General features: G+C 43.7%; 2 protein-coding genes across 2 annotated transcripts in view; both read right to left on the bottom strand.

Moving 5' to 3' along the window:
• LOC310695094 (septin-2) overlaps positions 1-9,699 on the bottom strand; it is a 125,456-nt gene extending 115,757 nt beyond the window's left edge. The window contains exon 1 of the mRNA XM_083479069.1: positions 9,688-9,699. The gene's annotated coding sequence lies outside the window, so the exon portion shown is untranslated. The remainder of the gene's footprint in view (positions 1-9,687) is intronic.
• Positions 950-23,938, bottom strand: CDC45 (cell division cycle 45). Its single transcript, XM_083479055.1, has 18 exons — positions 23,617-23,938; positions 20,699-20,758; positions 19,775-19,867; positions 19,022-19,159; positions 18,542-18,682; positions 18,153-18,208; positions 16,849-16,897; positions 15,503-15,564; positions 13,690-13,740; positions 12,745-12,864; positions 11,274-11,405; positions 8,534-8,632; positions 7,144-7,305; positions 6,774-6,912; positions 6,020-6,103; positions 4,269-4,387; positions 2,946-3,022; positions 950-1,321 (listed from the first exon to the last, which is right to left on the bottom strand). Exons 1-18 carry the CDS (start codon positions 23,665-23,667, stop codon positions 1,257-1,259), a joined length of 1,698 nt encoding a protein of 565 aa, XP_083335181.1. The 5' UTR covers positions 23,668-23,938; the 3' UTR covers positions 950-1,256.
• Between the last annotated feature and the right edge of the window lie 551 nt (positions 23,939-24,489).

Raw genomic sequence — 24,489 nt, 5'->3', positions numbered from 1 at the left:
CATTGGAGGTAGGAGGAGTGTGGGTGGGGTGGGTGGATTGCCCAGTTGTTAAGCTATTTTATTTTTTTTAAGGAGTGAAGTGCCCAGAGTTGTTGAGCTTTTTGGGGGGAGGATTGAACAGTTTTTTTACTCCCCCCATAACTTTTTGTACACGATAAGGATCCCGTGATCTACCAGGATCAGCCAGGGATCTACCGGTAGATCGTGATCTACTGGTTGGAAATCCCTGCTCTAGACCATGGGTAAGCAAACTAAGTCCTGGGGGCCGAATCGCCTTCTAAATCCGCCTGTGGACGGTCCAGGAATCAGTGTTTTTACATGAGTAGAATGTGTCCTTTCATTTAAAATGTATCTCTGGGTTATTTGTGGGGCCTGCCTCGTGTTTTTACATGAGTAGAATGCGTGCTTTTATTTAAAATGCATCTCTGGGTTATTTGTGGGGCATAGGAATTTGTTCATTATTTTTTTCCCTCCAAAATATAGTCCGGCCCCCCACAAGGTCTGAGGGACAGTGGACCGGCCCCCTGCTGAAAAAGCTTGCTGACCCCTGCTCCAGACACACCCATGGGCTTCATCATAGAGGGGGATGGAGATAGGGAAAGAAACTGAAGATTGGATGGAAAAAAACAAACAAACCAAAGTACACAATGTTACTGTCATAGACATAGCCAATATCCACAACTTGGATTGAGTAGAGATATTTTGTTGATTAAGCGGTATATAAACATTGCAAAATAAAAATAAACAGAAGCAAAACACTGAAGCATTAAAAAGCACATTACAAATTCTGAATACTGGTGGACCAGTTCATGCTAAGTGAAACCCATGGCACACCCTAAGTATAAAATGAGATGGTCTGCGTTCCCAGTTTTTGTAGTATGCAGATTAGCAAAATATTGGTGTTCACGGCATCATTAGATAGCACAGGGATTTTACATCAACAAAGACATAAAATGAAAAATTTATTTGATTAAATTTTTCAAGAACAAACGTGCATTGGCTACATCTAAACACCAATACTTTAAAATAGGTTTACATCAAAGCTATACAAACCAAACATGGTAGATACAAGATAATTGCTATTTACAAATTCATATACATAAGGTAAAACTCACAGATAAAACGGTATCAAGACCTTACAAAAGGAGAAAGACAAAACTTTAAAAATAGAACACAATCAGATGCATTTTAATGAGTTCTAAAATTGTTCAAGATTCAATGGTTTAAAAAAATTATCCTTCAGCGCCATCTTACCACTAGGACAAAAGAGAAATAAGTGCATCCAGAAATTTGCTCCGATCTTCCATTTTCAATTCAATAACTAAAACAATAAAAGAAATGTCTGTAACGGCACAAATACTGGAGAGACAGCATATCACAGCATGATGGACCTGTTCTATATTACAGTGACAACTTGATTTAAACATTTTCTGGCGGTAATAATAATAATAATAATTTATTACTTATACCCCGCCCATCTGGCTGGATTTCCCCAGTCACTCTACATTGCTAAGAGTCAATTTAGAAGCCACCGCTACCAGTATTAACTGGTAACCGTTGCACATGCAGAATTCATTTTAGGACTAGTTAACCTAAGGGACGTGGGTGGCGCTGTGGGTTAAACCACAGAGCCTAGGACTTGCCGATCAGAAGGTCGGCGGTTCGAATCCCCGCGACGGGGTGAGCTCCCGTTGCTCAGTCCCTGCTCCTGCCAACCTAGCAGTTTGAAAGCACGTCAAAGTGCAAGTAGATAAATAGGTACCGCTCTGGCGGGAAGGTAAACGGTGCTTCCATGTGCTGCTCTGGTTCGCCAGAAGCGGCTTAGTCATGCTGGCCACATAACGCCAGCTCCCTCGGCCAATGAAGCAAGATGAGCACCACAACCCCAGAGCCAGCCACGACTGGACCTAACCTGAGAAAAGCCACTTTTTCCACAGTGGTCAGCCATGTCTGTGGGAAGGCCGCAAGTTGGACATGAGGACAGCAATTCTCTCTTAATGGTTGTTCTCCAGCAACTGCTCCTCAGAGGCACCCTGATGCTATTTCACAGCCATCATGATTAGTAGCTACTGAGAGCATTATCCTCCATTAATTTGTCTGATCCCATTTTAAATATGTCCATGTTGGCGGCCATCACCACTTCTTGTCGTAGAGAATTTCACGTTTAACTATGCCCTGTGTGACATTCTTCCTCTTTCTCAATGTCTCACTCTTAGTTGGATGACTCTAAAACTATGAGAGGGACAAAAGGCTTCTTTCTATCCACTTTATCTACACCATACATAATTTTATGTGCCTCTATTATCTCCCTACTCTTACTATTTTCCCTAGAGCAAAAAGCTCCCAACATTGTAATATTTCCTCATAGTTCATACATACATACATACATACATACATACATACATACATGATCATCAATCAAATCCCCCAATGACTCACACTCAAAGATAAATGTATCAAGTGTTCCCACCAAAAAGCACTTTAGTTGAAAGAATATCAGGTCATTAGTCTGTGATGTGGGGTTATTTTTTTTTCATACATGCCAGTCATCAGTTGGTCTTGTGCTCATCAACTGATGAGTGTGCACGCTTGAAACTTTAAAACTAGAAGCTGCACTACTTGACTGCCAAGAAGTAAATACTTGGAGCCGATAAGCCTTTTACCTCTTTGATCCATCATCCATGCAAAGCAACAACAGCTACTTGGTTTTAGGGCACATCAGTAGGTGAAGCACATTGTTGGCTCCTGGTGAACATTCCAAGTCTCAGTGATGTTTGACTGCCACAGCTCTTTTACAAGCTTACAAATACTCAGTAAAGTACTCAGACTTGCACGATTTTCTCTGAAATGTGCCTCATTAAAAAACAAGTAAACAAAGGCATGCATGGAAAAGCCTAAAAGTTGCTGATGCACTAGTTTATATAAGATATGCAGCATTTACTTACTAGACATGTCAAAATGGTTGTGTAAAGTCCGAGAACTGGTGTTTTCTGCAGCTTTTTCAAATGCTCTTCCGAAAAAGCTAGAGAGGGAGAGAAAAACAAGCATTTTGCATTTCCCCAGAAAGGAAAAGTCAACAAGCATTTAGCCTTTCTCTAAAAAGTACCCCAAGCACCCATTAAATAAGCACACGCACCAAAAATGCAACCATCTAAGGTAGGCATAGGCAAACTCTGGCCCTCCAGATATTTGGGACTACAATTCCCATCATCCCTGACCACTGGTCCTGTTAGCTAGGGATGATGGGAATTGTAGTCCCAAACATCTGGAGGGCCGGAGTTTGCCTACGCCTGGTCTAAGGGCTATAGCCCTTAGATGGTTGTATTTGGTCCTAGAGTGAAGCACTGATCTCCCCCCCCCCCAGTTACAGCCCCCCATACAGCTCCAGAAAGTCCACCAACCCCCAGGAGCAGTTTTTCAGGGAATGTTGAAGGCTGTAGGGGATTGGCAAAATCCAGGTGCCCCACGTTGCACAAGTGCAAAATCGTTTGATACAACAGCTTAAATTTAACAAGCTGCAAAAATGGCAACTGTGCAAACTCAGCAAAGCATTGCCATGCTTCCTTTCCTCCAAGGAGTTTAGGACCCCGCTAACACCTCATTTCATCTTTGCAACAACAATACAAGGTAAGTTAGGCTGAAATAGTGACTGGCTAAAGATCACCCAGCGGATTTCATGGCTAAGCAAGGTTTTGAACTTCAGTCTCCTTGGTTCAAGTGCAAAATGCAAGCCATGCGGGTGGTGCTGTGGTCTAAACCACAGAGCCTAGGGCTTGCCGATCAGGTCGCCGGTTTGAATCCCTGCGACATGATGAGCTCCCGTTGCTCAGTCCCTGCTCCTGCCAACCTAGCAGTTCGAAAGCACATCAAAATGCAAGTAGATAAATAGGTACCGCTCCAGCGGGAAGGTAAACGCCGTTTCTGTGCGCTGCTCTGGTTCACCAGAAGCGGCTTAGTCATGCTGGCCACATGACCCGGAAAGCTGTCTGCGGACAAACGTTGGCTCCCTCGGCCAGTAAAGCGAGATGAGTGCCGCAACCCCAGATTCGTCCACGACTAGACTTAACAGTCAGGGGTCCCTTTACCTTTACACCAGGCTAGTTCTCAGCATGCACCCAAACAACCATACAGAGTTGGCCTATTTCACTGCAAATGCATATCTGCGGTTTCTCCCCACTCCCCTACTCCAGAACAATGATCAGACTTGGAACAGCCAGCTCAGTTTATGGAGCATCTTATCTAAAGGGGCCAGCAAATAAAACTCTTACTTCTTTTTGTCTGAGCTTTCCAGATGAGGCGGAATCCCCACCATGATCACTGTGCCTTGCTCAGTGTCCATTGGTGCGGCCATAACCATCGGCAGCAGCTTACAGCGCTTGTTTTTTGTCTGGAAACCAGAAAGCACATTGATTACATAAACATCAAAGACAGAATCAGAAAACTTCAGCTCTGCTTTTTAAAGTACTGATGAGGAGTTAATTTGAGGGTTAAAGTTATCTAAAAAGGATTATAGATCAAACATTCGCTAGACGTTTTGAGGTTCCTTAGGCAGCAGTAAGCAGACAGACGTTGTTTCCAGTAATCACACACACAGATATTTATTTATACTTACTGCTCTGCTAGGTTTATCAGATTTTATCTTACCCATATTTAAAAGGAACTCACGTGTGCCTTACAATAAAAATAGTTTAAATGCTATGGTAAGTTGCTTAAAGTGCAATTTAATAAAATTCAAAAACAGAAATTGTTACAGCACTATGGTGGATGAAATGCATAATTCTTTTTTGAATGTGCTTTTCCTTGGAAAACCTGGCCTTTTTGTAGATTTACAATGTTCTGCCTTACCAAATGAATAAAAAAAAAATCATCCAACACATGATGCTCAGAAATAAAACTGTCCTGTAGTATTACTCTTCCAATACAATGCCTTGTTTAAGTCAGTTTTTGAGTTAATTTAGAATACACATGAGAAAGCCTGGGGAAAAACAGAAAAATTGGGGGGGGGATGTGGGCTCCCTGCCTTGCTCCTTTCCCCCCGCCCAGGCCCTCACATCAAACTCTAGAGCCAAAGTAAGGAGTTATATTAAATTGCAGCAAATTGGGGGGGGGGGAGAGAATTTAACCCTTTCACCCCTTGCCCCTAACCTAAGAAAAATCGCTCGCCTGAAAGTGCCATTTTTACTGTGAGTAAATTTCCCAGTAGAATCACTGGCACTATTTGCTTTTTAAAAAATCTGCACATTAAATTCAGCTTTATGCTCTTGGAAAAACAAAAATTAAAAAGGAAAGAAAAAGGGGGCAGATCCCCAGGAAAAATCCCACCCAAAATTGCAACTAATGTTTTTTGACTATACAGTGGTACCTCTGGTTACGTACTTAATTCGTTCCGGAGGTCCGTTCTTAACCTGAAACTGTTATTAACCTGAAGCACCACTCCAGCTAATGGGGCCTCCCGCTGCTGCTGCGCCGCCACCGCACGATTTCTGTTCTTATCCTGAAGCAAAGCTCTTAACCCGAAGTACTATTTCTGGGTTAGCGGAGTCTGTAACCTGAAGCACATGTAACCTGAAGCGTATGTAACCCGAGGTACGACTGTACATGGTTTTTGGCTTTAGGTGTGATCCCTGAAATATAACCACCAAGTAAGTTGCAGGCTTACTGTATGCATTGCAAGCCATGACCTTTGTAATTTGGTCCTTAGGAGTACAATTAGGTATCACTTCGGCACACCTCTCTCTAGGAGTGCATTTTAAAAGAAAATTGTGCTGTTCGACATCATGGCGATGATGAGTTGTATCCAGCAGGGCCACTCAACACCCCCCTCCTTTAAATGTGTTCAAGAGGTGTAAGGGAGCTCCTGGAGCAGATTATGTGGGTGTGGGGACTGCAGGACATCTCTGAAAATTGCTCCCCCGCCCCATTCTGCTGTGGGAAGAGGTCTTGTCTGAGCAACGCTGCTAGACGCAGAACATCAGCGTAACTTAAGCAAACCCAGAAGGGGAAACAGAAAATGACTTACAGAACAAACAAATGACTTGAGTAAGTATTTACTAAGCAGGCATAACGATACTGGTCTGGAGAACAGTTTCACATCTGGTGTGCCCTGGGAAGGAAAAAAGAGATATAATTACTAAACCTGCCCCCAAAAGGCAGTAATTTCCATAGACAGGTTATAGGGCAAATGGTCCTTTTAGATGTGTGCCAGAGCTTCTACATGTATACCAGGCCACTGGGTCTTTTTTCTCCCCAACAGATTCTCTTCCTGAGATTCGAAAGGTTCTTGTCAAGCAGTATGCAGGGCTATTATTAAGATAAATAAAAGTTCAGTTGTGCAGCTGCTTTCCTGAAGGTGATTGCTGAATCTCCTGGATCACAAATCTACCACCATCAACGTATACTATTTCACCACAAACTCCCTGGGGCAGGTTGCAACAATTAAAAAATACAGTACAGTGACTGGTATCCTTGCAAGTTTCACTCAAAGCCCTGTTTTCATGCAGAGTCAAATCTTAAGATGTTTAAAAACACTGCACTCTCCTGGGCTCCATAATGCAGGGCCAAACATTGCGGATTTGCAATCAGATTTCTTTACATTTCTTTTAAAAGCACTTCCACGGTCTAATCTAAATTTGGCCCTGAAAAGCTGTAGATACAGCAGGTGTCAAGTGTGTGAAGGTAAAACCACTCGATTTAGAACTTCAAGCTTGTTAACGTAAATTATGTGTTTTAAAAGTACAGCACAGAACTGAGAAACAAGTCCAGGCAAATTTTACCTCCATGAGATAACAGTAAAGGAACGGTCCCTGATTGATTACAAGATTGGTGCAGATACAGCTGGCTATGGTCTGCTGAATTGCACGAAGTTGCTTTTTGGCTAGTTCCAGCCCTTGATGCAACTTGTCCAGGTTACTCCTGAAAAAAAAAGGAAAACAGAAAGAACCTTACTTTACCAGAGAAGAGAAAAACCTGTACTGAAGACTTCTTAATTTATTATCAGTAACCACTTGCTTGGTACATTCTTACAGGATACTGACCTTGAATTTTTGATGTAACAGTTTAGAATGCCTTACTGCCAGTCAGCTGTGGGCAATTTTTTTTAAAAAAAAGCAGATTTGAATGAGCTTGAAAAACTATGTGTGTTACCTGGAAAGACTATCCAAAGCTTTGATGAAATTGTCAGTTCCACTTTCGTCCTTCTCCATGTTCTCCATTAAAGAAGCAGCTGCGTACACCACATCACTTGCTAAAAACTTATTTTTAAAACCAAACTGGATGCTGAAGGTTTGTACTCTTAAATTCTTCATTCTGCAAAACCAAATTAAGCCAACAAAGAGATGTTAAAAGCGTTTTTTAAATCCCTACTGCTGTCTTAGCACTGAACATACTATATACACACACACCATGAAAGTAGCTAAAGCAATCATGAATTTAATGTTCTAAAGGCCATTTCTGGAAGACTACCTAATAACAAAACTCTGTCCACCTGAATCCCTTCCCTATGTAGCTCATGGCAATATGTAGGAGCTTGTCTTTCTCTCAGTTTTCCTTATTCTTTTCCTCTTCCTCTCATTTTTCTAGGCATTTCCCTGCTCCAATCCTCATTTCCTTGGCCTAACACTTAACACTTTCTGCTTGCCTTGACCCTCTCTAGGATTAGATCAACTCAGTTCAGCTGGTGGCAGCTGAAGAACTCTGCCTGCCCTGCCATTTCTGTGATATCAGGGCAGCTAGTTCAATCAACAGTTCCTTTTAGAGCATTACTATTTATAAATAGTACTTTTCTGCCTAGGCACACACCAAAAAATCATGTTTTTTAAAAATCCTGTTACTTTAAAGGTAAAGGGACCCCTGACCATTAGGTCCAGTCGTGACCGACTCTGGAGTTGCGTGCTCATCTCACTCTATAGGCCGAGGGAGCCGGCATTTGTCCACAGACAGCTCCCGGGTCATGTGGCCAGCATGACTAAGCCGCTTCTGGCGAACCAGAGCAGCACACGGAAACGCCGCTTACCTTCCCGCCGGAGTGGTACCTATTTATCTACTTACACTTTGACGTGCTTTCAAACTGCTAGGTTGGCAGGAGCAGGGACGGAGCAACGGGAGCTCACCCCGTTGCGGGGATTCGAACCGCCAACCTTCTAATCGGCAAGTCCTAGGCTCTGTGGTTTAACCCACAACGCCACCAGCGTCCCTCATGTTACTTTAGAAATCACTAAAACAACCGTGCAAATTAGGTTTGTGTTATAATCTCCATATACCACCCTAAGACCCTGAGCTCCTTGGAAGGTGTAATAAATAAAAATATTTGAGAAATAGTAAGCAGCAAGGGCAGACCTGCTAGCAGTGCTTTAGTTTATTTTTTAAAAAAATTGATGAACTGTTCAATAGTTGGTTGAAAGTTTAGTAGAAATCTAAGGGCAAGGGTGGGTTTCTGCTTCTGCTCAGTCCAGACAGGCTACAATACACTTTTAGGCCATCACACAGAGATGAAAAGGTTTACTAAGACTTCCAAATACGTAAAAAAGTGTTTTACCCAAACTTATTTGCAGATTCTTCAATCATCTCCTGTAGATTCTCTTTCAAGGAAATGTCCATAGAGTGGAATTTCTGTTTTACTTGCTTCAAAGGTAAGCTGAGGGAGAGGAGTGGAGGTGGGGAAGAGATCACATTTTCAGTGATGAAGCAAGTCTGCCAAATCACAATCTCTTCATGTTCATTATTAAAAAACTAATAATAATAATAAAATAATATTTTTTTATTTATATCCCGCCCTTCCCGGTTCAGAAAACTGGGCTCAGTGCTGCTAACAACAAATTTAAAACACTTAATTGATGCAACAAAAAACAGCATAAAATACAGTATAAAACGTGAATAACAATAAATTCAGAATTCAAAAATCAATTTGGGGGGAAATCAATCCAATAAACATTAGATGATCACCAGGGCTGGTTAGTTAATGGCTGTTTTCTAACTGAATATAGAACAGTGTTTCCCAACCTTTTTTGGGCAAAGGCTCACTTGTTTCATGAAAAAAATCTCGAGGCACACCACCATGCCAGATGGGGAAAGGTCACTTTTTACTTATGTAAAAAAAAATAAAAAAATAGTAACTTCCAACGAATTCTGTAGGTCTTGTTTCTGAATCATTAAAGCTGCATTTGGGAAGGATTCGTAAGGGCGCACAGCAACTCAGTCCCACCAACTCCACAGCAGGGTTCTCAGGTTCAGTGAAGGGCTCCCTCAGGGGGGCACATATATACACCTGGGCTCCCGAAAAGCTACCGCAAGAGCCCTTCAGGAGTTCACATAGCGCAGGCCTGAAGGCTGCAGCTTCCCACTTAGCATCCCGCCAGAGGAGGAAACCTCAAGTGGTCGACCTGTTTTTTCCCCCTCCCGCCTCCCTTTTGGAGCGCAGAGTTTTGAAGGCCAGCATCAACTCCGTTTTCCCGGATACTTCCCGCTCGAACCGAGGGCTGGGTGAAGCAAGGGCGGCGCTGCGCGTTTTACCTCCACGGCGCAGGGGCTCTGGCTCGCCTTCAGCCACCGCACGACAGCGCTGGCTGCCACTTCGTCCTGCAGCAACAGCTCCAAAACAGCCGCCATGCCCACCTCTCTCCTCCTCTAGCACTACCGCGCGGGCGAGCCTCCGGGGCGGGCGCACAAGGAGCGTGGGCGCCACCCCTCGACGCCGTCCCAAAAGCCGCCAAAAAGCCCTAAAAAAAGAGGAGCAGCAAAAAAAACACACCACACACGGGGGGCGTGTTCTAATTCGCTTCTAACTCCGGGTTAGAGCGCAGCACGTGGAGGATGGGTGGGGAAAGAGAGAGGAGGCGCACTGATAGAACGCCAGGCACGGGGGCCGCCAGGGAGAGCCAGCGTGCGCCCCACCCCGGACGCTCGCGGCCACCGCCGTCCCTCCCTCCCAGGGAAGGCGGGATTAGAGCAAGCGCCCGGGCAGCAAGAAGCGCGCGCGCGCCGGCCCTGCCCTGGATCCCTCAGAACTGCCAGTCTCTGGGAAAGTGGGCGTGGCTTCAGAACTCTCAGGCAGCAGCGCCCGCCGGCCAGCAAGGCTTCCCATTGGGAGGCGCGAATGCTTTAGTGGGCGGGGATTGGCGCAAATATAGGCAGGGCGGGCTGAGAGGAGGAGCCGCCGCCGAGGAGCAGCGGCACCAGCAGCGTTTCCTCTCCCCCTTCCCCTCCCGTGTCAACAAGCGGGGCGCCTGCGCCGGGGGTTTGTGCGTCAGGCAGGCAGCCAGGCAGGCAGACGGCGAGAGCCCCGCGCTGGGCGGCCTCTCCTCGCCGCCGCCCCGCCTCTCGCCGCCCGACTCGCCCGCCTCCCTCCCACGGCACACCAGGCAACGTCTGGCGGCACACTAGTGTGCCGCGGAACACCGGTTGGGAAACACTGATATAGAAGACTACCTTAAACTGAATCAAGCCATAAGGCCATATAGCTCAGTCTACACTGAGTCTACACTGAATGGCAGGATTTCAGACCAGTTGTACCTGGAGATGCTAGAGTTTAAACATGGAACTTTCTGGAGACATTCCCAATAGTCTAGGGGAAAGCACGTCAAACTTTGCCTGGCTTGGCAGCCTTGCTCATGACCTTTACTCGAGCTCCACTACCTTCAGCCATCCAAATGACTCTCCCAATTCTCCTTTTGCCCCTTATGCAAAGGCCTGCATGCAACATTATCCATGCAATGCCTCCTCTTGCTTCCTTCAAAATCCACCTTCAAAACCATTCCTGCAAATCCTTTGTCTCAACCCCCTAGTCCAGGGCCAATGAACTGGATCCAGCTAGTGCTCCAGATCCTGACCTCTCCAAGATCTGTAGGGCACTCCTGTCAATCACCTAACATCACCATGACAGCAGATGAAGTATTTCATTCCCTGCACAATTGGAAATCAAACTGCAAGGGCAAAGGCAGAAGGCTTTGCAGACACTGCCAATCAGCAGATTGGGAATGCCTACAAACCCTGCTGTGGGCAGGGAATCAGTCGGGCATAGGGGCTCCCCATCACTGCCCTAGTCCTCATGCCCTACTGTGAATAAGCCTGTTAACTGAAATCAATGCAAATCCCCCCATTATCCTTTTCTCCATTTTGCTCCCCTTTCTATGTTGTATCTCCTATGATGTGCTTTTTATTGTAAACAATTCAGAACAAGGACCCATTCTCCTGAACTTTGTAAAAGAGCCACACACATTGATGCTGCTATATATTATATACAAACTCTTTATTTATTTAAAATCTCCTTATTAACTCACCCCATATCAGCAAGGAATTCCTGAAGTCTCTTCTGCCCTTGCACAGACCAAAGCTTGAAGCTGGCCGAAGTGTAGCAGGTATTACAGAGGCTTTCATACAGAGACCAATGTTGATAGAGCGCAAGGCACAAGCTAAGACCATCGATAAGAATTAGGAAAAGTAATTACAGCAGGCTGGATCAAAAAAAGCCTGCTATCTTCTAGTTCAAAATGACCTGTCTGGATCACAATGACCTGCTTCAGATATGACAGGGCTGCTTCAATAAACCATAGTTTCTTGGAGCATGAACAAATGGCAACCCCAAGTCCTCCCTCTCCTGCGTCTGGCTGTTGAGGGACTTTCTTGGTTTCGGAGACCAGCTTCCAGAGGGGAAAGGGAAGGCAAGAGTGCTTGAGTTCATTGCTCGCTTGTGCTCCAATAAACGGGTTGCTTTGAAATAGTGCCATTATGTCTGAACTCACATAGCATAGGCCAGTGGTGGCGAACCTTTTAGAGGCTGAGTGCCCAAACTGCAAACCAAAAGCCACTTATTTATTACAAAGTGCCCAAGGTTTTTGAGCTTTTTTGGGGGGACACCCCAAAGTTGCTGAGCTTTTTGGGGGGGAGACACAACAGAAAAATCCCTGCGGATCTTGCCATCTCCTTCCCTCTTCCCCCCTCCCACCCTGTGCACCAGGGCGCGCTCCCCATCTGGCTAGCTGGCTCACTCTCGGGCTACTGCGATGGAGAGGACGGAGCAGCCCTTAGGCCAGGTGAGCGGCGGCCAGGAGGAGAGGGAGAGCCCCAACCCCAGCCAGCCAGCCCAACATCCGTGGCTGCCCGCCTGTTCCCCACCTGTGATCCCGGCGTGGTCTTCCCCATCTCCCTCCCTCCCTCCAGCAACGTCACCGCAGCAAAGGGGTGAGGCTGGGTTGGGCCAGGCATGCAGGGAGGTGGCAGGCACAAGTGCCCTCCTAGCCCAGGTCAGGCCCGCGGGAGGCAAGGGTCATGTGGAGGATTGGAGCTTGGGGGGGAGGGGCCGGAAGGGAATGGGTGAGGCCTGGGTTGGAGGGGGGGGGGAGCTGGGAACTACCACGCAGCACCAAAAAAAGCGCAGAAAAAATCACAAGGAGGGTCAAATAACAAATGCTGTTGCACCCAGTCAGAAACAGCCACTGCCACAGCCAATTGAAAAACAGACCAATTGCTGAACACAATTGCCGGCTACCGGGGGGGGGGAAAGGGGGGGGAGAAAAGGTTCTGGGTTTAAGCAGCAGGCGCACGCAGTAGTGTGGGGAGGAGCAGGAGCACAAGTGTAAAAAACAACAAAGCAAAAGCGCAGATGGGTCGATGGCGCGCGTGCCAGCAGTGAGGGCTCCGCATGCCCATTCTGGGTTCGCCACCACTGGCATAGGCAATTCAACAACTGGTACTACAAACCACTTCACCCAAGTCTTAGAAATATTTCCGCAAAGTAATTTAGAAGGATACTCATATTCAAATGCTATTCTCATGCAGTCAATAGAAAGAGAATTTTCTTCATCCCCGTTGCGATGGTTATGCCGAGATACATGCCGCTGTAGAGACCCAATATCTGTTACGTATTTCATTCTTTTTACAAAGAAAACAGATACAAAATAGTTAGTTCAATCTTTTTCCCCGACAGCTCTATTATCTGCCTTTTAAATATTAAATGTCTTTTGGAGAAAGGATGAGCAAAAAATATATATACTGATATCTACCAGTAGATCTCTAGATGAGCAGATTTGCAAGGGTTTATGTTTGACAACAGTGAAGGCGTTTTCTATGTTAGGTTGGTGAAATTAAGAAAAATATGGGAGAAGCCAGAAGTGGAATTTAGGAAGGGCTGCAAGATTAGTTCTGGTACTAAACACAAATTACTGAGCTCAGCATGTGCTTTGTAGATGCCCTGCTCCTTAACGGTATGAAAGTATATGTCTGCCACCCTCACCCACTGTTTTGCAACTAGCTCTGATTGGTGGAGTGCAGGGTTCTATAGAAAAGGAGATAAAGTTTCACCATTCCTGCTTTCAGGACATTCAATGTGGAAAGAAGTCAATTTATTAGAAACAGCTTGCCAGTAAAATGCATGCTGTAAAATTCCTTTGACATTATAAAGGAATGAAGTCTATTGTCTCTCAAATACAATGCAGCCTTAGCAAACGCTATAAATACCGTGCTTCCCAGAAAAAACAAGTTTCCCAGTTCTTTGCAGATTTGGGGATCGCCCCTAACACATGAAACGGGCATGCCGCTTTAAAAAGTAATTTCTGTCCTACCATAATTGTATACATTAAAGGATTCAATTTGTTATAAAATTATTTAATTCCCTCTTTCTGTCCAGTCACAAGGACACCCAAAGCAGCTAACAATTTAAAAATACCTATTTGAATAGAATATTTACTGCTCACTTACTGAGTGATTTTGTCTTGAATCCACTGGTCTGTTAGTCCAACAATAGCCCACCTAAAAAGCAAATCAAAACAACTGAATCAAGAATTTGTAGATATTCTCTGTCTCTCCCTGCTGAGACTGAATAGTGAACAAATATTTAAAAGGTTCCCCGAAGACTTTAAGGTGCTATTCTATACCTTAGCCTACCTCCATCGTACAACTCCCATCAGTCCAGTAAACATGGCCAATAATCAGAGATGGGATTTATATTTCAAAACATCTGGAGGGCAGCAGGATAGAAAGCTGCTATACATACTTACCTGGGAATAAGTACCATTGAACTTAACTGTATTTTGTTCTGAAATTGTTCTATGGGTCTTTGGACCACAATAAAGATTATATATATATATTTCAGAGTAGACATGTCTAGGACTTCACTTTAAATATTTCAGATAAGCTTTCAGGTACTCACAGGTATGCCTAAATAGCAAGTATAAAATATTTCCCCACAATATTTCCCCAATGGAACATTTGAAGCTGCTTCACACCAACTCAGACTACTGGTATAATTACCCAGTTCTGCCTATTTCAATTGGCAGAAGCCTTCCCAGACCTTTTCCAATTCTGCTCCCTGGATTCCTTTTAACTGCAAATATCAGGAACTGAGGATGGATGATTCTGGATATATTTCTACTGGATTTGAAATTGCTTTGATGTATGAAATTTTTTATTGTTAAATCATCTTGTTTTAAAGGAAGCAATTATTGAATGGAAATAAATAATAGAATGAATGAAAATACGTATAGCTGTGAATGACATTTAATGCCTGTGCCTCAAGGACATTTCCTTTTATATCTGCCTTATTAATACCATACAGCCAGTGTTAGAAACTCAGATATATAAGCTAGGCGCCAAATTGCTCCTTAAACCAGGGTTACAGTCACCAAAACAGAATGGCTAATTGCCATTTGGGGGCCAGACAGCTCAAAAGTTGTATTTTCCAATATGATTTCTGGTTCCTGAAATTCATTCTGATTATGCAGATAAAATATCACAGACAGAATTCTACAGGATGTGTTGCTAGTGTGTGAAAACAGTTGAGATGCAAGGACAGCCCAGGCATGCACCTCCAGGTGGTGGAGATGACAGGTGCCATCCTGGCGCCCGGGCATCTTCACTTGGTCGCAAGTGGCCGATAAAGGTAAAGGGACCCCTGACCATTAGGTCCAGTTGCGGATGACTCTGGGGTTGCAGCGCTCATCTCACTTTATTGGCCAAGGGAGCTGGCATACAGCTTCCGGGTTATGCAGCAAGCATGACTAAGCCACTTCTGGCGAACCAGAGCAGCGCACGGAAACGCCGTTTACCTTCCTGCCGGAGTGGTACCTATTTATCTACTTGCACTTTGACGTGCTTTCGAACTGCTAGGTTGGCAGGAGCAGGGACCGAGCAACAGGAGCTCACTCCGTCGTAGGGATTCGAACCGCCGACCTTCTGATTGACAAGCCCTAGGCTCTGTGGTTTCACCCACAGCGCCACCCGCGATAGTCAGGTGCAAAATGTGCCTGGCGAATTTCAAACGCTTCATCAAATGGAGGGCCTCATTTGTAGAATTCCACCATTGAAAAACATGTTTAGTAAAGCATCAGGGATTATGATCTCACCCCAAAAAACTTGAAATAGTAGTTTATATGACATCCGTAAGAGCATAATGAGAAATGCTTTCAAGGGATTTTCCTCTTTGGTAGAGCAATTGGCAGGGGCATTTCTATACAGGTTGGAACACATCTGAAAGCAAGTCAGCAATACTACTATCACAAACTAAATTACGTACCACAACATATCATTTAAGTCTTTAGACATTATCCATGCCAAGTCAAACATCATCATGGCAGACTACAAGAGGGGAAAAACAACAATTAATACCTGAGTGTGATTGGGGAAGGACAGATTTTTCCACACAAGCAAATGTTTTCAGCATCTAGCAGGGCCAGCGTTACTACTCTCACAAAAGTAAGGTGCAGCCATGGCTTGTTACAGTCTCTTCAGAAACTGAACTAATTACAACATCTGTTAACTGTTGTTGTTCTTTTCTGAAAGCAGCAGCAGACAAGAGCTCAGCCTCAAACTGTACAGGAGTGACCTGAGCTTTCTGCTCCCTCCCCACACCTGCACATTCAGAATACAGCACCACCACTCAGAAGTCTGTCGGGGGCAGCTGAATATGTAACTCATATCATCACCAAGGTTTGGGGGATAACAAGACAACCAACATGCTTATGTGTAATTAACACATGAAGGGGTTAATATCATAGAGTAAGCTGTCCTGCTATGTTAGCTTCCTCTCACCTTGGGAGGAACTAGGTAATCATGCCTCTCTTTACCCCTAGTCCGCCTATGTAGCTCAACATGTGAGGAGGTCTGAGCTGGTTGCTGCAACTCAGACTGCGTGCCACTCACAAGCCAATCTTGAGTTCCTATACCAATATTTAGGAACTTTCACCACTTTGTAACTAACCCAAGTTTTACCGCCTGTGCAATTTTCTGAAGTACAGTAAACGGTCCTTTGAAAGGTTTGTAAGTAAACCAATTTTTAACCTCCCAAATGTGTGGTTTTTTCCTATAATGGGAGAAGAGGGAAGTTTTGGACTTCACAAGGGCATGTTTTAAAGGTCTAGCAGCCTGTATTTCCACGCTATACTTTGCTGCATATTTTGTGATTTTAAATCTCTGCTGGGGTTCTCTCACCAAATAGTACTTGCCCCAAATTAGATCTTGGCATTCAGGAATTTGTGTGTGTGTTCCCAAAATAGTATTTCCCTGAAGTGAAGATGCACTCCCATTAGAAATCACTCTTTTATCTAATTGCTAAATTTATTTATCCCTGAAAAGCAGCATGGTTCAAACGTTTCCCCATTTTCATAGAAAGGTTAAAAGCTACTGCAAAAATGTATACCCAAGAAGAGGGTCAGGGGCCTTTCTAAAGATGTGGCATGACAAAAGAGCCAGAAACACAGAATTAATTTATAAAGAATATACTATGGCGCTACTAGCTGAGCTTCCTTTCCACAAATTAAGGCATCCTGAACTAACTGCTATTAAGTTTTCAAAGTAATAACATCTTCTCTTGAAAAAATGGTTCTCCTTCAAGATCTACTGACACTGATATTTGATACTCACTGAAGTACCGTGATATTCATACTGCTCATAGTCAAACAGAATTTCTTGCCTGAAGAACAGAAAGAAGTCATGGGGTTTATTCAATGCAGCACTAAGTTAAAGGCACCTAGCAATAGAGTTGTGCTGAAGGACTGTCGCTGTGCAAAGGAAAACACAAGTACATAACTGAAGATTTATTTATTTCATAAAATTTATACAGCGCTTGACTAGAAAAAACTGCACAACAAGAATCATCTGTTGAAAAACAAGCTTCTGCTAGTGTAATTGTTGCTTTGGGTTCTTTTGCTCCGCAGCTTTTAAACGCTGCCCTCCGCTAGCACAAGGGCTCTTCCACTAGTGGACAAAGAATGCTGTACTCTAACAATTGTTATGTACAAAAGGTTAAACTTGTAAAAAAATATTTCCACTATGTAATGTGGAAAAAGAGAGCCAACCCAATCAAAAGCACCCCATTGTGTATGCAGAGCTCTTACATGCAAAGGTTGCCCTGTTTATTTTCATGCAAGGAAACACTAGATCTAGCTATATATTATAACTGCTGCCTCCACTGAAGCAACTGGGGAGTCTTTACAGGCCAAAAAAAATTGTGCGCAGGAGAGATCCTGTACCCACAAGAAATACAGTGGAACCTCAGTTTTCAAGGGTCTTGGAAGTCAAATGTTTCGGCTTTGAAATGCCGAAAACCCGGAAGTAACTGCTTTGGTTTTTTAATGTTTTTCAGAAGCCAAACATGCCACGGTGGCTTCCCTTTTGAGTTTCCCTATTGTATTGAGGCTTCCACTTTCAGTTTTCAAACATTTCGGAAGCTGAAGGGTCTTCTGGAACAGATTACGTTCGAAAACCGAGCTTCCACTGTATTTGGATTTGGGGAGGAAACACAGTCCATGAGGTAATCAACAAAGGCTTTCCTACTAAAGGCGACCAATTTCTATCCTTGATAATATCCTTTCATCCAATTAATGCCACATCATAGAATCATAGGCTTGGGAGGAACCCCAAAGGGTCATCTAGTTCAACCCCCTGCAATACAGGAATCTCACCAAAGCACCCATGACTGATGGCCGACCAACCTCTGCTTACAATGTGATTGCCTGAGAGCTATATTTGAACCTATATTTTAAAACACAACTGCTGAGCACAGATCTTTGTCTTCAAGATATATAAGCTAAGCAATTTTTAAAAAAACAGAATCTAGATTCACCTTCTATGATGCACTAACCACGTCAATATTTCAGAGCTTGCAATCTCAATTTTACCATTAGACAGAACAACAGAAGTATAATGTGTATAATCTGAAGACATACCTGCGTGCCTCCCACTCTCTTCTTTGCCGTCTTTTCATTGTTCTTTCCACTATTTCCTGCAGAGATTAGAATAGCAAATTACATTTCCCTTCTCTGTCCTTGTCACAACTGATTATAAAGTAATCCCGCAAGTAGTGCCTGAAAGAACAGTTGCCTACTGAATTCTAACTCCCTGAACTTGTAGTTTTTATGTTTATATAGAATGAAGTTCTCAGAAAAAAACAATAACCCATTTGCTTGCTTAGTGCATCTTCCTTCACTTCCTCATAGCAAAGCGGCTAGTAAATTATGAATGCCTATTTATAAACTTTGCCCTGTGATAGAAACAATTATTTCCCTTTAATACATGGGTATATTTTATTTAAGCTTCCATGATTTAAGGAACTAACCTCTTCAAATCGCCTCCGCTTTCCTGAAGGCTCTGAACCATCACTTTCATTACCAGAATCTTCCTCCTCCTCATCGTCCCTAAAGATATCATCATAGGCAGGAATTTCAAGGTCATCGTCTTGCTTTACCAATAGTTTGATCTAGTAAAAGAAAATGCTTAGTTAAATGAAACATTTTAATGAAATAACGATTCAAGTGAAAGATAATTAACAATCATTAACAAGTCAATAAAACAATTACAATCTATAAAACACTATTAGGTAAACAGCAATAAAAAAATTAACTAAACTAAGCATCACAACTACAGCAAAAGTCATCTTATATGGTGAACAAATCAATATGGAATTTATGATCTATAAAACAAGACTATCTATTGGAATTTCACCCATGCCAGTTTAAGGAGCCAGAGTATGTCCTAGAAGCAAAGGATCCATGTGAATGGATTCCGGTCAACCATTTTCTCAAGAAGCAGAATTTACCTGTGACTCGTTGTAAACATTCACTATATTGATAGGCCTGTGTGTGTCACAGACAAAGAAAACACAGTCTTCTTCAGGTTGAAGGACATCAAGCAGATCGACATTGGCACCACAATTTATGAGAACAAAATACTGGAACTGCAAATAAGGAAGTCATATTAATATGCAAGCAAGACTGTTGTTGTTTATGAAATGCTGGCCCATATCCAAAAGATTAATGCTTCCTTTAGTCTCATATCCTCAGGGCTATTATGAAATATTAGCTCTTTACGTTTCCTGAGAGAAAATATAGCTAATTCCCTGGGACTACAGAAAGTAATTAGTCTTCCTCTAAGTTGTCCGCAACAGAATCTAACATGACACTGTTTATTCTGAGAACTCAGGCCACCCACAGCAATAAAAAGTAATTAACTCCCGTGCAGAATCAGTCGCATGTGGAGAAGGGATATAACTGAGTGATACTGCATCTATGTTGCATACAAAAGCCCTCAGGTTCATTCCTTAGCATCTCCAAGTAGGGTAAGCAAAGGAAATTCTGGAGAGCCACTGAATATTACATTATGTGGATCAATGATCTGGCTAACTCTTCATATGCTAACTCTTCTTGAGAGTGGGCTGGACTACTGTAATAAGAATTATTTGGAAGGAAGCACCAATGGAATTAATAGGATTTCTTCTTATCAAATACACATTGCGCTATAACATGAGATACTAGAAAGGAAATGGACTTTTTTATCCTAATTATGTTTTTACCTGATCTTTATGTTCAAGAAATGCAGTTTCAAGTTCTTGCCATCCAGATACTGGGACTAAAGTATACTGCACATGATCACACTGGAATAAAGCCTCAAAAGAAATGAAAGTGAAATTTTAGAGGAAGAGGTAGGCAAGCCATCACCATTAGTTTAATAATGCAGTTTATGGCTTTTCCTCAACAGCAGTTTGAGCAAGGCCAAACATTTATCACACTGTCATATAAAATTAATAAGATTTAGTTGAAGACAAGCACAAGAATCCAAGCAATCAAAAATTCAAGGAGTTCTGTAAATAAAACATTGTTTAATGATCTATTTCTTAGTACATGTTTTGCACTCTTAATATGGTAAAGTGTCCCAAATAATATAAGTGTGAAAAGGATTTCATTGCTTATTAGCCTTTGGCTAATTAAACAATCTATGGCCTTTTAAACTGGTGTGTGTGTGGTTGTTTTTGTTTGATACTATGGCCTGTATTTTTGTGTTTTTATACTTTGAAGCCTGTGATGCTCAGAAGAAGGGCAGAATAGAAATTTAATAATAATAATAAATCTTCTTATATATACTCCATCTTTTTCCTTGACAGGAACTCAAGGCAGTTTAAAGATAAAACGCTGCTTAATTTAGATATAGTTTTGCTTATCAGGTGACAGTATTTTAATTGCGCACAAAAAAAGGCTGCAAATTCCCAACTCTCCATCAACCAACAGAAACTTTCATGCTGGGTTACATCCAATGGAGTAGATCTATTGAAATAAATGGAAACAACAAAGTTGGACCCATTAATTTCACTGTGTCTACTCTCAGTAGAGCTTAGCTGGATACAATATTAGAAAACTAGACTTCCCTCATCTTTGCACACAGGTCAGTTTACACCCATTTTGACTTTTGCACATTAACAGGACATAAAAAGGAGACTTACTTGGAGTATTTTACAAGCACATAACGCATCTACATCTGAAGCAACAAGTAGCAGCACCCGCTACCAAAAAAGAAAAGGAGAGAGAACATTATAATTAGTGTCTATGACAATAGCACACTACGAAATAACAATCTGTAGCCACTTCATTCATCACAATTTTGGATACAGAAAGAACTTGAAAGAAACTTCCCTTGAAGGTGTTTAAAAAGTATCCTAGTATATGAGAAAGGACTCAGTCTGGCCGCCTCTCCAGCATGCTATATTGCTTGGTAAATGTTGCTTTTCCACACTGCAGTACAGTAGTAGCTCGGGTTAAGTACTTAATTCATTCCGGAGGTCCGTTCTTAACCTGAAACTGTTCTTAACCTGAAGCACCGCTTTAGCTAATGGGGCCTCCCACTGCCGCTGCGCCATGTACTATGTGGTCTGCCTTGCAGCCCCTGAGCTAACTTGCTGCCCTAGCATGGCCAGCAGTGTTAGAAACCAGTTATATAATGTAATCATCAAATGGCACTTTAAAGTTAGGTTATGGTTGCCACAATGGAACATCTAGGTGCCGGGGTTTTTTGTGTTTTTTTGTTTTGTTTTTTGCTTTTTTGCAATTGAACTACTTATTATTAATTTCATTTCTATGCTATTTATATGTTAAAGAACCTATCTCAAAGCCTTTTAAAACACATTAAAACATCAAATAAAACAATCCAGAATAAAACAAATTCAGGCTTTAAGGAAAATATTTTAGATCTTTCTCTAAGTAAAATTTTGCTTACCCTAGTTGCAAACCGGGCATCCAGAGATCTCCACATGTTTGCAGCTGGAGCCATGCCAGTCATAAAATGCACATGGCTATTTTGGAACACTGGCTGGCAGACCATTACGGCTACCCGCCTCAGGCAGCATGCTCCTTACACCCCACCAGGGCATCGGCCTGGATCTTGCCTTGTGCCAAAAGGTCTTGTACCAGCCCTGCCAGTAGGTTCAGTGGGGCTTTTCTCCAGTTAGTCATGTGTGCTAACCTGCACATTGTCTACTACTTCAGAGGTTCACTGAGCTCAACTGGGCTTAGTCCATCCTCAGTAGCTGTTCAAATGGGATGGCTTTCTAAATCTGCTTGGTTTTAGATGCCTAAAGTTTCCGCTTTGTTTCTGCTACAGCAGGCTAATACAGCTGCTCCTCTGTTGTTACCAAACATGAATGAAAACATAAAGCAATAAAATAAAAGGACAAGCAACCGCACTCCCAAAAGGAAAGCCCAATTCATGCTCCAGGTTGGCGTTTGCATTTCAGTACAGTGGTACCTCGGGTTACAAATGCTTCAGGTTACAGACGCTTCAGGTTACAGACTCTGCTAATCCAGAAATAGTACCTCGGGTTAAGAACTTTGCTTCAGGATGAGAACCGAAAATGCACAGCGGCAGCGGGAGGCCCCATTAGCTAAAGTGGTACCTCAGTTTAAGAACAGTTTCAGGATAAGAACGGACCTCCGGAACGAATTAAGTTCTTAACCCGAGGTGGGGGAGGTGAGCTCTTAATTTGTTATTATATCTGCACATTAAGTCCGATTTGGCAAATCTCCCCTGGAAAGGCTAATATTTGATGCAACCGGTCTGGGAAAATTAATGATCAAATGCCTAGATTTGATTTCATCGTAACTGAGAGAATATGGTGTCTGCCAGCAGCGAAATGACTTTTGGATTGATTTGGCATAAACACCAGCGTGTGAGGAGACACTGCAACAATAGGAGAGTCAGCACACAAAATTCACACAGGAACACATCTTTGCTTACTTCAACTCGCCTGTGGAAACAACTCAGAGGCCATGAAAGAAGGAAGGTTAACAACAGGAAGATTTAAAGGAACTATTGGAAACTCGAGGCAGTAGCGATATGAGATGATCAGAGCCCCCCCGAACTTGAAGCATGGGAAGTCCCAATAAAAATTTATAATTTGGCAGAATATTTGGACTACAGTGGTACCTCGAGTTAAGTACTTACCGCATTTTTCGCCCTATAGGACGCACTTTTTCCCCTCCAAAAATGAAGGGGAAATGTGTGTGCGTCCTATGGGGCGAATGCAGGCTTTCGCTGAAGCCTGGAGAGCGAGAGGGGTCGGTGCACACCGACCCCTCTCGCTCTCCAGGCTTCAGGTAGCTCTGCGCAACCCTCGGGAGACCAGCTACGAGGGTTGCGCAGAGCTGCCTGCAGTCCTGGGCTCAGTGCAGCTCTGCACGGCCATCCGGAGCAGGGCGCGAAGTCCCGCCCGGCTCCCGATGGCTGTGCAGAGCTGCCTGCAGTCCTGGGCTCAGCGCACTTCTCCCCATCACCAGCCCCACAAGCTCGGGGGACAGCGGGGAGGCGGAGCGCGCCTTCCCACTGTTCCCCGACCTGGTTCTTCCAGCCCCGCACCTGGGGGGGGAAATAAAATTTGTTTTCTTTATTTCCCCCTAAAAAAACCAGGTGCGTCCTATGGGGCGCAAAATACGGTAATTCGTTCCAGAGGTCTGTACGTAACCTGAAACTGTTCTTAACCTGAAGCACCACTTTAGCTAATGGGGCCTCCTGCTGCCGGTGCACAATTTCTGTTCTCATCCTGAAGCAAAGTTCTTAACCTGAAGTACTATTTCTGGGTTAGCAGAGTCTGTAACCTGAAGCGTATGTAACCTGAGGTACCACTGTATATGATATGTATTTGTATTATTTGGAATATTTAATGTGATTTGATTGGATTGTTAAAATGGAAAAATTAATAAAAAAATATTATTATTATTTTTAAAAAGGTTCTTAACCCGAGGTACCACTGCAATAATAACAACATCGACCGAGGCCACCCAACGGGCTTCGGGGCTGAGTAAGGCCTTCTCCGTCGGGGCTCTCGCCGGGACCTGCTAACACACACAGCCGGGGAGGAGCCCCGCTCACCTGGTTCACGACCACCTCATAGAAATCTCTGCGAAAGTCCGTCAGGAACATGGCCGGGAAGGCCGGCTTTCAACCCCCTGACAGGATCCCGGCGGCGGCGGCAACGGCGGCGAAGGCGAACTGAGGCGGCGATTCGGACTCCGCTCAAAGGAAGGCGCCAAACCCCTTTGGCTTCGCCCATTGGTCGCCGCGCTCCGCATCTCGCCCAATAGGCTCCCCGACCCGCCCACCGTGCGGCCTCTCTGGCGCTTTGATTGGACGCGTGTTCCGCCCTCCTCCGCCTATCGCCCAAACGGGCAGTTCTGAAGCGGACCAGAAGAGGCCTTTTTGCACATTAAGATTGGGCGGCAAGGGGAAAGGAGGTGCAGTCTTGTTCAGTAGGACGTGACGTCCGGTTCCCAGTTGCATGTTGGTAGTGGCAGCCTCCATTTGCGAGAAAGAGTGGCGGAAATGTTGCAGGGAATGGGTGTAAAATTGCATAGGCGTGGTTTAGAGGCTCCCTTTCCTACCAGGGCTTGAAATAATCATTCCTGTATTTTAAAAAAAGCTTGGATCAAGGTTATCACTATTCTCTGGGGCTGCGCTTGCGGGGTGAACCCTGCTAATCTTATTTACATGCTTACGTTGTTTGCTGTGTATAAAATGTATAAAATATAGGATTACATCGACAACAAGGTTTTTCCCCAGGGTGCTGCTTAAAGCTCAAAAAGGGAGGCATAGCCGCTTTCTGCCAAACTTGCCCCGCAAGTGGTCTAATGAGAACCGGAAGAGAGGATTGTGAAGAACACTTCCGTGTCGACCCTAACAACTCTTTGGTCACAAGAGAGGGCGTGCCCATCCACCATTTTGTTCGTTTTAGAAGGGGAGGGAAAA

Source organism: Podarcis liolepis (assembly GCF_965112155.1).
Source record: "Podarcis liolepis genome assembly, chromosome: 15".
Taxonomy (NCBI): Eukaryota; Metazoa; Chordata; class Lepidosauria; order Squamata; family Lacertidae; genus Podarcis; species Podarcis liolepis.
Note: the sequence above shows the minus strand (reverse complement) of the source record. Positions and strands in the feature narration are given on the sequence as shown.